Source organism: Somniosus microcephalus, chromosome 2, assembly GCF_052327205.1.
Source record: "Somniosus microcephalus isolate GS21.2 chromosome 2, FLI_Smic_1.0, whole genome shotgun sequence".
NCBI lineage: Eukaryota > Metazoa > Chordata > Chondrichthyes > Squaliformes > Somniosidae > Somniosus > Somniosus microcephalus.
Genome location: NC_140988.1, coordinates 254955800 through 254971848, shown reverse-complemented (window position 1 = coordinate 254971848; position 16049 = coordinate 254955800). Strand labels below are relative to the sequence as shown.

General features: G+C 43.0%; 1 protein-coding gene across 9 annotated transcripts in view; it reads right to left on the bottom strand.

The window, feature by feature from the left end:
• LOC147123335 (small glutamine-rich tetratricopeptide repeat-containing protein beta-like) overlaps nucleotides 1–16049 on the bottom strand; it is a 127296-nt gene that overhangs the window by 73557 nt on the left and 37690 nt on the right. For 7 of the 9 annotated variants that reach the window (XR_015074250.1, XM_085971097.1, XM_085971064.1 and 4 more), the window contains 3 exons: nucleotides 9878–9982; nucleotides 9266–9404; nucleotides 8545–8607 (listed from right to left, as the gene is read on the bottom strand). Coding sequence is in view for 8 of the 9 variants with exons in the window: in XM_085971097.1 (XP_085827223.1) it covers nucleotides 8545–8607; nucleotides 9266–9404; nucleotides 9878–9982 (307 nt within the window). In the remaining variant the exon portion in view is untranslated. Of the gene's footprint in view, nucleotides 1–8124; nucleotides 8282–8544; nucleotides 8608–9265; nucleotides 9405–9877; nucleotides 9983–16049 lie in introns of those variants that run through there. The other 2 variants (XM_085971086.1, XM_085971076.1) reach the window with 2 other exon arrangements.

The following is a 16049-nucleotide window of genomic DNA, read 5'->3' as shown; positions in this document are numbered from 1 at the left end:
CATCCACTCGCAGAGGGAAGATGACGTACAAGAGGAGGATGCAACACACACAGCACCTTTCTGGCTGGGATATCCAGGATGGAATCATCCACCTGCGGCACACCAGTGACCACAACCCCAATTCCCCTTTCAACATTAATCCCACACCTTACCTTCCCTCTGTTACTGACCATCACAGTGTCCTCTTGGCCATGATGCTGAAATAAAAGCCACCACAAAGCAAACTTTCCAATCCAACTTTATATATCTATCCATCCAATGTGACATCAAGAAATCAACTCATCACACTTATGTATTCCCTTAGTGACTGTTTTCTGCTGCAGCATGGCTGCTGACTTTGTGGGGGACACTGCAATTATATAGGACCCTGGTGAGACCACATCTGGAGTATTGTGTACAGTTTTGGTCTCCTTACCTAAGGAAGGATATACTTGCCATAGAGGGAGTGCAACAAAGGTTCACCAGGCTGAGTCCTGGGATGGGGGGATTGTCCTATGAGGAAAGCATGAGTAGACTAGGCCTATATTCTCTAGAGTTTAGAAGGAGAGGTGATCTCATTGAAACATACAAAATTTGTAGAGAGCTTGACAGGGTAGATGCAGGGGAGGATGTTTCCCCTGGCTGGGGAGTCTAGAATCAGGAGTCACAGTCTCAGAATAAGGGGTCAGCCATTTAGGACTGAGATGAGGAGAAATTTCTTCACTCAGAGGGTGGTGAATCTTTGGAATTCTCTATTCCAGAGGGCTGTGGAGGCTCAGTCGTTGAGTATATTCAAGATGGAGATCGATAGATTTTTGAATATTAAGGAAATCAAGGGATATGGGGATAGTGCAGGAAAGTGGAGATGAGGTAGAAGATCAGCCATGATCTTATTGAATGGCGGAGCAGGCTCGAAGGGCCAAATGGCCTACTCCTGCTCCTATTTATTATTTATGTTCTTAAATGGCCTTGCTGGTCAATCTTGAGGAACTGGTGGCTGGGAGTGTCAAATCAAGTGACTGTGTTTCTTCTTCTTCACTCTCCTTGGCCAACCACTGGCTGGGCAGGCTGTATTTTTTGTGTGTGTGAAATGAGGAAAGTACAAGGGTGGAGTTGTGGGGAGGAGAGGGAGGGAAAGCAAGAAGTGCATGCCAGAAAGAGGATAACATATGATCTTGTATCCTTTCTGCCCCACTGCTAGCCAAGGGCTCAGCCATGCTCCTGCCAAGAATGGCCTGCACCGTCTCCGCCAAGGGGATGAGGTGAGGCTAGGAATGGGAGGTGTACTTCACGATTGGTACAGATTGTTGGTAGGCGAGTGATTGAGGGTGAGTCATGCACTGAGCAGTGTGTGAGCCTCATGGTGCAGTTGGCAGGAGGCAGCTTTTGAAGATGCATTCACTGACCTTGACCAGTGGTCTGAGGTCATGAAGCTTCTTTGGACAACAGAGCCAGGTGGTTGGGTGAACACTGCTTGCAGTAACTGCATTGGGGATGTGGTCCCGCAGCATTCTTTCTGGAGGACCTCCTGGCCCCTGTGGGTAGAAGACCTCTTGCAGTGTTGACCCCCCTGCACAAAGCTGGAATGCTGTGTGCGAGACCCTGGGTGCCCCTTCCCTGGCTTGCTGTGCCATTTGTGTCACCTCAAATCTAGCTCCCCAGACACCCTTCATTTTAAAGCCTTCCAGACCCAAGAGCTAAACCCAGAAAAGAGTCCCCTGAGTCAGCTGCTACTGAAACTAAGTACTCCTACTCAGCCGGACCCTGACCAGTCCCAGACCAACACTGCCGTCCAAACACCAATCCGAGTGAACCAAATCATTAAACAATGCAAAGAAACCTACCTGGAACATTGGAACAAAATAACCAAAAGCCAAAGCAGATTAGAATGTTACCGGGCCCTAAAAAGAGAATATAAACTGGCAGACTATCTCTCGACCATCAGAGACACAAAACAGAGACAGACCCTCACCAGGTACAGACTAAGCGACCACCAACTAGCAATTGAAAAAGGAAGATACATGAAATCCTGGCAGCCTAGAGAGAATAGAATATGTGATCAATGTCTGGCTGGCGAGGTTGAGACAGAGATGCATTTCCTCCTAAAATGCGAAAAATTCAACACAACAAGAAACATATTATTTGACAAGCTCAGCCAAACAACCCCAGATTTCAAAGAATTGGATGACCTGTCAAAATTAAGATTAGTCCTGGGAGAAGGAGACAGACCATACCTTGGTGCCAAATATGTAACAACATGTCACAACCTGAGGACTGTTTAAAATTAATACTGAATGTACCCAACGATGTTCAATGACTGTTTAAATTAATATTGTTTAAACTAATATTGTATGTACCCAACGAAGGTCAAAATTGTTTTGACATCTACAGAATGTTGGAAAACTGTACTTTTTGTTATGTAAGCTTTGGCAATATGGTTCCCTGTAAACTTTCATGCCAATAAAGCATTTGAATTGAATTGAATTGAAATTGAATAGTGCTGAAGCACTTTTCCCATTTTTTGAAGTTCAGAAGGGAATTCAGCTTTAAGAGCTTAAGACTCCCATTTGGGACTTTTTAATGTTAATTTTTTTAATTTTTTTATAAAGGCAGCAAGGGGGGAAACTGCATTTTTTACTTTATTTTTATTAGTTCAGAAGGCCTTTTAATGCATTGCCCTTTCAATTTCCTGCAATGGCTAGCAAACACTATTGCCTTGCTTCCAGAGGTGTTAGAAGCTGGAACGGCGCTTCAGGAGGGCAACTTCGACTGCCATGCCTGCACCAATGCCACTAGGAGGGCGTTACACAGTAAGTTAGTGCTGAACTACAAATCTTTAGCCCCCAAGCGCAAATTTCTCTCACGTAGCGCTTCGTCCATTTTCAGCGGCTGTTAACCCGAGGCTGCAGTGATACCGACAACTCTCGTGGTGGCCACGTATCTTTAGTCCTCATGCTTAAATTCTGAAACTCTTCCTTCATTCATGGTGATTATCCTAAATTTATGCTCTCCAGTGATTGACTCACCAACTATCAAAAATAATATTCCCCTGTTTACCTTAATAAAATCCTTTATAATCTTGAACACCTCTAACAGACCTTTTTGTCTTCCCTACTCCAATGAAAGGAGCCTCAGTTTCTTTAGTTTCTCCCCCTAACTAAAGCCTCTCTAAGGAACATAGGAAGGCCATTGAGCCCCTCAAGCCTGTTCCGCCATTCAGAGATCATGGCTGATCTGTGGCCTAACAACTCCAAAAACCCACCTTTGGCCCATATCCCTCAATACCTTTAGTTAACAAAAAGCTATCAATCTCCGATTTAAAATTAACAATTGATCTAGCATCAATTGCCATTTGCGGAAGAGTTCCAAACTTCTACCACCCTTTGTGTGCAGAAGTGTTTCCTAATTTCATCCTGAAAGGTCTGGCTCTAATTTTTAGACTATGCTCCCTAGTTCTAGAATCCCCAACCTGCAGAAATAGTTTCTCTCCATCTACCCTATCTGTTCTTCTTAATATATTGAAAACTTCAATCAGATCACCCCTTAACCTTCTAAATTCTAGGGAATACAACCCTAATTTGTGTAATCTCTCCTCGTAACTTAACCCTTGAAGTCCGGGTATCATTCCGTTAAACCTATGCTGCACTCCCTCCAAGGCCAATATATCCTCATTCCTGGTATCATGAGTCAATCTCTTCTGCACCCTCTCCAGAGCCTTGACATCCTTCCTAAAGTAGGGCACCCAAAACTGGACACAGTATTCTAACTGAACCTGAACCAATGGTTTATATAGGTACAATAAAATTACATAGAATGTACAGCACAAACAGGCCATTTGATCCAACTAGTCCATGCTGGCGTTTATGCTCCACTCGAGCCACCTCCCATTCTTCCTCCTCCAATCTCTTCTCCTTCATATGCTCATCAAGCCGCCCCTTAAATGCATCTATACTATTTGCCTCAACCACTTCTATATTCTCACCACTATGAAAAAAGACTTACATTTATATAGTGCTTTTCACACCCACCGGACGACTCAAAGTGCTTTACAGCCAATGAAGTACTTTTGGAGTGTAGTCACTGTTGTAATGTGGGAAACGTGGCAGCCAATTTGCACACAGCAAGCTCCCACAAACAGCAATGTGATAATGACCAGATAATTTGTTTTTGTTATGTTGATTGAGGGATACATAATATGCATTACCCTAGTCTACACTCTCTACCTCGTCAAAAGAATTTGATGAGGTTGGTCAAGCAAGACTTTCCCTTAGAAATTCATGCTGACTATTCATTATATTATTTTTGGTTTCTAGATTTTTTTTCTATTTTCTCCTTTAGTCGGAATTCCATCATTTTTTCCTACCAATAGCATTACCTCTATTTTTCTATTTATGGGTAAAGAAGTTTCTTTTGAGTTCCCTATTTGATTTCTTGGTGACCATCTTATATTGATGGCCTCTAGTTTTGCTCTTCCTCACAAATGGGAACACTCTCTCTGTATCTACTCTATCAAAACCGTTCATAATTTAAAAAACCTCTTAGGTCATCCCTCAGCCTTCTCTTTTGGAGAAGAGATCCAGCCTGTTCAGCCTTTCCCAATAGGTATAACCTTGCAGTTCTGGTATCATCCTTGTAAATCTTTTTTGTATCCTCTCCAATGGCTCTATATCCTTTTCACAATGACAACCAGAACTGTACACAGTACTTAGTGTGGTCCGATACAAGTTCAACATAACTTCTCTACTTTTCAATTCTATCCCTCTAGAAATAAACCCTAGTGCTTGGATTTTTTTTTATGGCCTTATTAATCTGCGTCACTACTTTTAGTCATGTGTATATATACTCCCAGAACCCCTTGCTCCTCTACCCCATTTAGATTCTTATTTTCCAAGTAATACATAACCTCATTGTTTTTTAAACCAAAATGTAATAATTAAATTGCCAATTTTATGCACTTTTTTATTAATGTCTTCCTGTAAGTTGTTGCAGTCCTCCTCAGTATTAACTATCTAAATAGTCAATATAAATTGTGAACAACAGTGGTCCCAGCACTGATCCTTGTGGGGACCCCACTTTCTAACCTTTGGCCACTTTGAATAGCTACCATTTACCCCATCTCTCTGCTTTCTGTCTTGCAGCCAACTAGCTATCCATTCTGCTACTTGTCCCCTGGCTCCACATGATCCAACCTTATTCATTAGTCTATTATGTGTCACCTGATCGAAGGCCTTTTGGAAATCTAGATAAATTACATCATCTACATTACCCTGGTCTACTCCCTCTATTACCTCTTCAAAGAATTTGATGAGGTTGGTCAAGCAAGACTTTCCCTTTTGAAATTCATGCTGGCTATTCATTATATTATTTTTGGTTTTTAGATGTTTTTCTATTTTCTCCTTTAGTAGGGATTCCAGTTTTTTCCTACCAATAGCATTACCTCTATTTTTCTACTCCATTCCCTAATTATAAAAGTTTGGAACCCATAGGGGAGATTTTCATCGTTCCTGCCTGGGCATTAAACATCACCTGGGTGCAGCAGAAAGAAAATCTGGCAGGGAGGATTACATGAAATGAATGGAAGAAAAATCAAGCCAGTTGGTTCTGTTACTAACGTGCAAGCTCCACACCAGATTTTCCCCTCTACACTCCATCCACGTGAGGCTGACTACCAGGCCAGTAAAGATGAAAATCAACCCTGATGTCTTTGTTTAAAAAAATTGAACTAGTCATCTGACTAAGATTTGTATATCTGAACCTCCAAGTCACTCTTCTCCACTACTCCTTTTAAAGTGGAAGTCATTTAAAATTTATAAAAGCTATGGCAACCTATATCATGCATAAACAAAAATGTTTACTCTTCAATTTCTCGCTGGATGTTTATGGTCATTTCTCTCTCTCTAGCTGAGTTTCATACTACAGTCCATCAAGAGGAGTGGACTTGATGTGGTGAATGATCTTTTCTCATTCCATACTTGTGTTCCATCAATCTGTCTTTTTACCCATATTTCTTTCTACTTTTCTAATTTCAACTGCAATTTAATAAGTTACCCATCTGATTCCTTCTTATCTTAAGAGTCACCATGACAAGATAATGCATTATGTTTTAGCTGTTTCAAAAATATAGTTGCAGCCCAAGCAATGCTTCTTTCAAGCTTGTCCAGAACTGTTGCCTATAACTGAAGTGGGCAAGAGCAGCCTGGCAGAAATTCCAGTTTTGAAATCATTCATTTTGTGGGATATGTTTGGTACCTCTTGGCAGTGTAGTTGAAATTGTCAGAAATGGGGATCACATCTGCATCCTACCACTCTTGTGGCACCATGTCATGATGTTGCCATGTACTCTACTGTCACATTCAAAGAGACATACCCAGTTGTCAAATAAAGGTTTATTTTAATTTGCATGTAGTTCTCATAGATCCTTAAAGGGTTCCCTTGACTATTCTCATACTCTTAGTCAGCCTTCCATCCTGACTCTCCATAAGCTTCAGCTCATCCAAAACTCTGCTGTCTGTATCCTATCCCACACCGAGTCCCCCTCACCCATCACTTATGTCCTTGGTGACCTACATTGGATCTTGGTCCCCCCAGAGCCTCCAAGTTAAAATCCTCATCCCAATATTTAAATCCTTTCATGGCCCTGCCCCTCCCCAGCTCTCTAACCTCCTCCAGTTCTACAACCCCTCCCCAGAACTTTGTTTCTCCAACTCTAGCCTCTTGTGCATCCTCCACCCCACCATTGGAAACTTTGCCTCCAACCATCTAGGCCCTACACGCTCCAATTCCCTCCCTAAATATCTCCATCTCCCCACCTTGTTTATTAATGATCTGGACGTAGGTGTTGCGTGTACGATCTGCAAATTTGCAGATGATACTAAGATCAAGTATTAGCACTGTTGCCTCACAGCGCCAGGGACCCGGGTTCAAATCTGGCCTCGGGTGACTGTCTGTGTGGAGTTTGCACATTCTCCCCGTGTCTGCGTGGGTTTCCTCCGGGTGCTCCGGTTTCCTCCCACAGTCCAAAGATGTGCAGGTTAGGTTGATTTGGCTATGATAAATTGACCCTTAGTGTTAGGGGATTAAATACATGGGGTTACAGGGATAGGGTGGGATATGTGTCGGTGCAGGCTCGATGGGCCGAAATGGCCTCTATCTGCACTGTAGATTCTGTGATTCTGTGATTCTGTGACTGTAGATGAAACTCGTCTGCTCCAGGTGGATCTTAATATGTTGGAAGATTGGGCTCATGACTGGCAAATAATGTACAACTTAGCTAAGTGCAGTGTTAAGCATGTGGCAGGGCAAATGCTCAACACTGATACACCCTTCAGGGAAAAGCATTAAAGGTGGAGATAGAGATTTGAGCATTCTAGTGCATACATCTTTAAAAAGGTACATGTGAAGTGATAGCTAGAGAAAATAGGGTGTTGGGATGTAGCTATAGGACAATTGAGTACAAGGCGGGGCATACTGTTTTGTCCTTGTACAAGACCTTAATCAAGCTGCACTTGGAATACTGTCAGTTTTGGTCGTCTCAAATGGTGGGTGATATTGGGGCTTTGGAAAGGGTGCAGAGGAGGGCCTTTAGACTAATTCTCAGTTTAAAGCATCTTGGTTATCAAGATAGGCTAAAAGAGTTGGGACTCTACACTTTAGAGAAGCGTAGACTTAGAGGCGATCTGACTGAGGTTTATTAGATAATGAAGGGAATAGGTTGTGTTCCAGTTGACAGTTTGTTTAGTGAGGACCAGGGGTCACAAGTTTAAGTTGTATAAGGCTAGATCTAGGTTAGATGTCAGGAGGTGGTTCTTTTGCCAAAGAATGGTGGACCTCTGGAACAGGCTGCCATCTCATGCAGTGGATGCTGATTCGCTGAATTACTTCAAGCGAGAACTGGATTTATTTCTGGCTGGGGCGGCGATCACCTCTTAGAGGGTAGGTACTGCAGGGAATTAAGAGCCAGAGTGATCTCCTGGACTAGTTTCAATTGCCTAGATGGATCAGAAAGGATTCCCCCCCCCCCCCCCCCCAAATTGGTCTGGGTTTCATATCTTTTTTTGTCTCTCCCAGGAGATCACATGGTTTCAGGTGGGGTGGAGTGTATATATTGTGATACACAAGGTATCTGGGACAGGCTCGATGAACCAGAGTCTTTACCTGTCCATCATTGTTCGTACCTCCCTCTTCTCCTTTAAGAACCTTCTTCAAACCCACCTATTCGACTGCACATTTGGTCATCCCTCCCAATAGCTGCTTCTTTGGCCCAACATCCATTTTTGTCTGTGAAGCGCCTTGGGTCTTCTTTCTACATTAAAGGCACTATATAAATATAAGTCGTTGTTGTTAAATCCCCAAGGGATAGAAGAAAGAAAAGGGAGAGAAGAAAAGCCTGAAGTGAAGAGGAATAAGGAAAAGTGGATAAGACAACCCACCCCTCCAATTTTTCCTTTGCAAAGCAAGCAAATCTTCCATGCCACTTAATGTCACAGTAGGAAATAGATCTGCAATTACTATTGTATAGTTTGGTATAGATTTATTTTGGAACACTCTTATTTTAATCATACTTACCATACTTACAAACCGCGGATTATTCAGTAAACTTGCCAAGTCAAATCCCAAACCAGCTCCTGTCTGTAGATACAGAAATCACGTAAAATCATGTCCTTACAATTAACCATTAGAAGTTAAACTAACTATAATGATCAAATTCTAGACAATGTCAAATTTGTAGAACAAATGATGTGGTGGCATGTTTGGCTTCTACAGCTGTAATTAATGTTGAATTGCATATTAGCAGCTGCAATAGCCTATAAATTGTCAACATCTCTCATTATTATACTGTTTATTGACATGGTTCCAATAGATTGCACAGCAGCATTAGCATTGTGAAACAGTGGAGCAGTTCTGTTTACTCAACACAGCTGCAAGTTTTGTCTTAGAATACACAAGAAATCTAGGAAGCATGGTCCCCCATTTTCAGAAAATTTATGATGGTAATCTTAGGCTTTCCACATATATATCCATACTATATATGTATCTCAAGTACATGCTATTTGCCTAATTAGTAATATTATTATGAGTCATGGCTTGCCCCAAATTAAGTCATCCATAACAACCAACTGGAGATCATCAGTGGAAAGTGGTATTTATTTTTTCAAGGGCCAGGGAAACATGATGACTGGATAAACACATTTCAATAATCTGCAAAACTTAGGAGCAAAGTTTAATTTTAAAACAGGCAAATTACAGTGCGTCACATGGACGCCACATTCAGTAGAGCAGCACTTACTGGACTTGATGCCTCTTCTATTTTCTGTTCTGCCACTCTTAGATTTGATTTGAAAGTGCCATTTTCAGGATCCAATTCCACAGCTTTTTTGTAATAAGTGATTGCTTCTGAATGTTTATTCAAAGAAGTCAATGCCAAACTGAAAAAAATATAATTACTAATGGTATAGGATGTGTTAATAAATTGTAGGCAGTTAATTCTTTAAATTTTTACAAAATCAATAATACAGAAGTTTTAAAATGCTCACTGCAATGCAAGACGATGCAGGCAGTGATAGGGACACGGCCTATGGCCTCGGTGACTGTTACCCAGTGAGCCCTGTGCATGTGTGGGCACCAAGCTCAATTGATGTGCTTGCTCAGTCTTTGCACCCATCGCCACAATCAGTGTGCCAATTTTCACTATCTAGACTTACATGAAAAATGCTGTTTTGGTGAAGTATTAGAGGGCCACTGGCACCCATGGCATCTCATCTCTGTCTGGGGTGCAGTGACCCATTCTATGAATAACTGTTGATGTGCAGGCACCATTATGTGCCTGCAAAAAAATCTAAAGGTTTTATAAAGTTACAGATACTTTTCTTAAATTAATTTGAAAGATATAATTACATACCCCATCCTTCCATAAGCCTTGCTATAGTCTGGATCAATGGCTATTGCTCTCTTGCAGTCCTGTATTGCAGCAGTGTAATTATTTAGTTTGCTCTGAGCAGCAGCCCTAAACAAATTAGATTACAAATTTTAGCATATGAGCTTTATGAAAATAAAAATCAGGTTATATCATCTTTCATCAATTTGGATGGAAAAAGCAGTTGGCACAGAGTGGGATTAAATGGAGTGCACATTTAAAAAAAAAAGTGTTTCATTTGGGAATTTGGAAAGAGTGGAAAGGAGTTGTTGCTATTTGCCTACACTACTTGTAGTGTTGTGTGTTACAGGTAGATATTTAATTTCTGTGCCCAAAACTTAATCTAGATCAAGTAGTCAAGAAACTACACATTTAATTAAATAACAAGGTCATATAGGGATGGTAGTGCAGGTGGTGTGCTGCAACTGCAGCATGTGGGAGTTTGTGGAGAGTATTGTGATCCCAGGCAACCACGTTTGCAGCAAGTGCCTGCATCTTGATGAACTTCAGCTCAGAGTTGTTGAGCTGGAGTCTGAGGTGCAGACATTGCGGAGCATTAGGGAGGGGGAGAGTTACCTGGACACTTTGATCCAGGAGGCAGTCACAACCCTTAGGTTAAGTAGTGGTACAGGTCTGATTAGTGGTCAGGGACAGGAGGGTGTGAATGCAACCCAGGCAGGTAAGAGGACTGCAGGTGCAGTGCTGGAGGAGCCTCAGCCTTTGTCCTTGTCCAACAGGTATGAGGTATTTTAGCAAAATACAAGTATGAGGTACTTGCTGCCTATGTGGATGAGGGAAAAGCCTGCAGGATGGATGAGCAAGCTGACCATGGCACCATGGTGCAGGAGGTCATTCAAGTGGGGGGAGTGAAAGAGAATGTAGTTGTGGTAGGGAACAGTATAGTCAGGGGGATAGATGCTGTTCTCTGAAGCCGTGACCGAGAGTTACAAAGGTTGTGTTGCTTGCTCGGTGCCAGGGTTAAAGATATCTCCTCGCGGCTGGAGAAGAACTTGGAGTGGGAGGGGGAGGATCCAGTTGTCATGGTCCATGTAGGAACCAATGACATAGGTAGAACTAGGAATGAGGTTCTGCTGAAGGAGTTTGAGGAGCTAGGATCCAAATTAAAAAGCAGAACCTCAAAAAGGTAATAATCTCTGGATTGTTACCTGAGCCACATGCAAATTGGCATAGGGACAAACAGATTAGAGTTTTAAAACGCATGGCTCAAAGAGTGGTGTGGGAGGAAAGGGTTTCAGTTCATGGGGCACTAGCACCAGTAATGGGGAACGAGGGAGATGTTCTGTTGGGACGGGCTCCAATTAAACCGGGCTGGGACCAGTGTCCTGGCGAACCGAATAACTAGGGCAGTAGACAGGGCTTTAAACTAATAAGGGGGGGGTGGGAGGATTCAGGAAAGAGTAAATTTAAAAGCCGCAAGAGAAATGTCAAGGCTCTAGAGCAGAGTAGAGTCAGGAAGGGACAGAGAGAGTAACAAAGGTAATAAGGCATCAGTGACTAAGGTGGCATCTATGAAAAATAAAAATAAGTCAAAGCTAAAGGCACTATATTTGAATGCACAAAGCATTTGTAACAAAATAGATGAATAGCGCAGATAGAAATGAACAGGTTTGATCAAATAGCCATAACGGAGACATGGTTGCAAAGTGGCCAAGGTTGGGAACTAAATATTCCAGGATACTTAACTTTTAGGAGATAGGCAAAATGGAAAAGGAGGAGGGTAGCCCTGATAATAAAGGATGGGACAGTAGAGAGAAAGGATCTTAGTTCTGAAAATCCAGAAGTAGAATCAGTTTGGGTGCAGCTAAGAAACAGCAAGGGGCAGAAAATTTGGAGAGAGTTGTTTATAGGCACCCAAACAGTAGATGTAATGTAGGGCAGAGTATAAATCAGGAAATTAGAGGCGCATGTAACAAGGGTAATACAATATAACAACAGAAAATGCTGGAAAAACTCAGCACGTCAGGCAACATCCGTGGAGAGAAATTACAGTTCCCCAACCCCGCTTCTACCTCCTTCCCAAGATTCACAAACAGGACTGCCCTGGTAGACCCATCGTTTCAGCCTGTTCTTGCCCCACAGAACTTATCTCTTCCTATCTTGACTCTATCTTTTCTCCCCTTGTCCAGTCTCTTCCCACCTACATCCGTGACTCTTCCGGCACCCTCCGCCACTTTAACAGTTTCCTGGCCCCAACCGCTTCCTTTTCACCATGGATGTACAATCCCTCTACACCTCCATCCCCCACCAGGATGGCCTGAGGGCACTCCACTTCTTCCTTGAACAGAGGCCCGACCAGTCCCCATTCACCACCACCCTCCTCCGCCTGGCTGAACGTGTTCTCACATTGAACAACTTCTCCTTTAACTCCACTCATTTCCTCCAAATCAAAGGTGTTGCCATGGGTACCCGCATGGGTCCGAGCTATGCCTGTCTTTTCGTGGGCTATGTGGAACAATCTTTATTCCAGTCCTACTCGGGTCCCCTCCCTCACCTCTTTTTCCGATACATTGATGACTGTATCGGTGCCGTTTCCTGCTCTCGCCCCGAACGAGACAATTTCATTCACTTTGCCTCCAATTTCCACCCTTCCCTCACCTTCACATGGTCCATCTCTGACTCTTCCCTTCCTCGACTTCTCCGTCTCCAGGGATAGGTTATTGACCAATATTCACTACAAGCCCACTGACTCCCACAGCTACCTGGACTACACTTCCTCCCACCCCGCCTCCTGTAAGGACTCTGTTCCATTCTCCCAGTTTCTCCGTCTCCGCCGCATCTGCTCCGACGATGCCACCTTCCACACCAGTGCTTCCGACATGTCTTCCTTTTTCCTCAACCGAGGATTCCCCTCTACCGTGGTTGACACTGCCCTCGACCGTGTCAGTTCTATCTCCCGCACTTCTGCCCTCACCCCTACCCCTCCCTCCCGGAACCACGATAGGGTTCCCCTTGTCCTCACCTTTCACCCCATCATCCTCCGGCATTTCCGCCACCTCCAAAGTGATCCCACCACCAAACGTATCTTCCCCTCCCCTTTCAGCATTCCGTAGGGACCGCTCCCTCAGACATCCTAATCCACTCCTCTATCGCCCCAAACAGCCCTTCCCCTTCGCCTGACACCTTCCCGTGCAAGCGGAGGAGATGTAACACCTGCCCCTATACCTCCCCCCTTCCCACTGTCCAGGGCCCCAAACACCCCTTCCAGGTGAAACAGCGATTTACTTGTACTTCTCGCAATCTAGTATACTGTATTCGCTGCTCACGATGCGGTCTCCTCTACATTGGGGAGACCAAACGCAGATTGGGTGACCGCTTTGTGGAACACCTCCGTTCAGTCCGTAAGGGTGACCCCAAGCTTCCGGTCGCCTGTCATTTTAATTCACCGCTCCCTTCCCACTCGGACCTCACCGTCCTTGGCCTCTTGTATTGTTCCACGGAAGCTCAACGTAAACTCGAGGAACAGCACCTCATCTTCCGATTAGGCACTTTGCAGCCTTCCGGACTCAATATCGAGTTCAACAATTTCAGATCATAACCTCGGCCCCCATTAATTTTTTACCTGTAATTTTTCCACTCCTTTTCCTTTTGTTTCACTCTCCCACCTGGCAGCTATCTCTTGCCCTGCCCGTACACTTCACACCTAATCTCAGCCTATTACCATCTCGTCTGGCATCAAACACCTTTTATTGTCTCTTCTACTTCTTTTGTCCGCTCGCAGCCCTGCCTTCGATCTATTTTCTTTTCTTCCCAGTTTTGAAGAAGGGTTCGACCCAAAATGTCAACTCAAATTTCTCTCCACGGAGTTTTTCCAGCATTTTCTGTTGTTATTTCGGATTTCCAACATCTGCAGTATTTTGCTATCGTGCAAGGGTAATACAATAATCACGGGGGATTTTAATCTACCTATAGACTGGGCAAACCAAATTTGCAGTAATAGTGTGGAGGACAAATTAATGGAGTGTATGCAAGATAGTTTTCTAGATCAGTATGTTGAGGAATCAAGAGGGGACAGGCTATTTTAGATCTAGTATTGTGCAATGAGAAAGGGTTAATTAATAACCTTGCAGTAAAGGGGCTTTTAGGGATGAGTGACCATAATGAAATAGAATTTTATATTGAGTTTGAAAGTGATTTAGTTAAATCCTAAACTAGGGTCTTAAATCTAAACAAAGCAAACTATGTAGGTATGAGGGGCACGATGGCTAAGGTAGGTTGTGAAACTACATTAAAAAGTATGACAGTAGACAAGCAATGGCTAGCATTTAAAGAATTAATACATAATTTACAACAAATATACATTCCTTTAAGGCACAAAAACCCCACCAGGAAAAGTGGTCCAACCGTGGCTAACAAGAGAAGTTAAAGATAGTATTAGATCAAAGGAAGAGGTTTATAATGTTGCCAAAGAGTAGTAGGCCTGAGGATTGGGAGGATTTTAGAATTCAGCAAAGGAGGACTAAGAAATTGATAAAGGGAAAATAGAATATGAGAGTAAACTAGCGAGAGACATAAAAACAGACTGTAAAAGCTTCTATAGGTATATAAAAAGGAAAAGATTAGCGAAAGTAAATGTAGGGTCCCTTATAGGCCGAGATAGGAGAAATTATAATGGGGAATAAGGAAATAGCAGAGAAATTAAACAAATACTTTGTGTCTGTCTTCACGGAAGAAGACGCAAAAAACTTCCCGGAAATAGTGGAGAACCAAGGCTCTAGCAAGAATGAGGCACTGAAAGAAATTAGTATTGGTAAAAAAAAGTACTGGAGAAATTAATGGGACTGAAAGCTGATAAATCCCCTGGACCTGATGGCCTACATCCTAGGGTTTTGAAAAAGAGGTGGCTAGAGAGATAGTGGATGCATTGGTTGTCATTTTCCAAAATTCCATAGATTCTAGAACGGTTCCTATGGATTGGAAGGTAGCCCCACTATTTAAGAAAGGAGGGAGAGAAAACAGGGAACTACAGACCAGTTAGCCTGACATCAGTAGTAGGGAAAATGTTAGAATCTATTATTAAGGACATGGTAACAGGGCACTTAGAAAATAATAATGGGATTGGGCAGAGTCAACACGGATTTATGAAAGGGAAATCGTGTTTGACAAATCTGTTCAGAGTTTTGAGGTTGTAACTAGCAGAATATAGAAGGGGGAACCAGTGGATGTGGTGTATTTGGATTTTCAGAAGGCAGCTGGTAAGGTGCCAAACAAGAGGTTATTAAACAAAATTGGGCTCATGGGATTGGGGGTTATATACTAGCATGGATTGAGGATTGGTTAACGGACAGAAGAGTAGGAATAAACTGGTCATTTTTAGGTTGGCAGGCTGTACCTAGTGGTGTACTGCAAGGATCAGTGCTTGGGCCCCAGCTATTCACAATCTACATCAATGATTTGGATGAGAGGACCAAATGTAATATATCCAAGTTTGCTGAGGATACAAAGCTGGGTGGAAATGCAAGTTGTGAGGAGGTTGCAAGGATATAGACAGGCTAAGTGAGTGGGCAAGAACATGGCAAATGGAATATAATGTGGAGAATTGTGAAGTTATCCACTTTGGTAGGAAAAATAGAAAAGCCGAGTATTTTTTAAATGGCGAGAGATGTTGGTGTTCAGAGGGACCTGGGTGTCCTTGTACACAAATCACTGAAAGTTAACATGCAGGTACAGCAAGCAATTAGGAAAGCAAATGGTATGTTGGCCTTTATTACAAGAGGATTTGAGTATAAGAGTAAAGATGTCTTACTGCAATTATATAGGGCCCTGGTGAGACCACATCTGGAGTATTGTGTACAGTTTTGGTCTCCTTACCCAAGGAAGGATTTACTTGCCATAGAGGGAGTGCAATGGAGGTTCACCAGACTGGTTCCTGGGATTGGGGAGGGGAAAGATTGTCCCATGAGGAAAGATTCAGTAGACTAGGCCTATATTCTCGAGTTTAGAGGAATGAGGGGTCATCTCATTGAAACATACAAAATTCTTACAGGGCTTGACAGGGTAGATGCAGGGAGGATGTTTCCCCTGGCTGGGGCGTCTAGAACCAGGGGTCAGTCTCAGAATAAGAGGTCACCCATTTAGGACCCAGAGAGATGAGGAGAAATTTCCTCACTCAGAGGGTGGTGAATCTTTGGAATTCTCT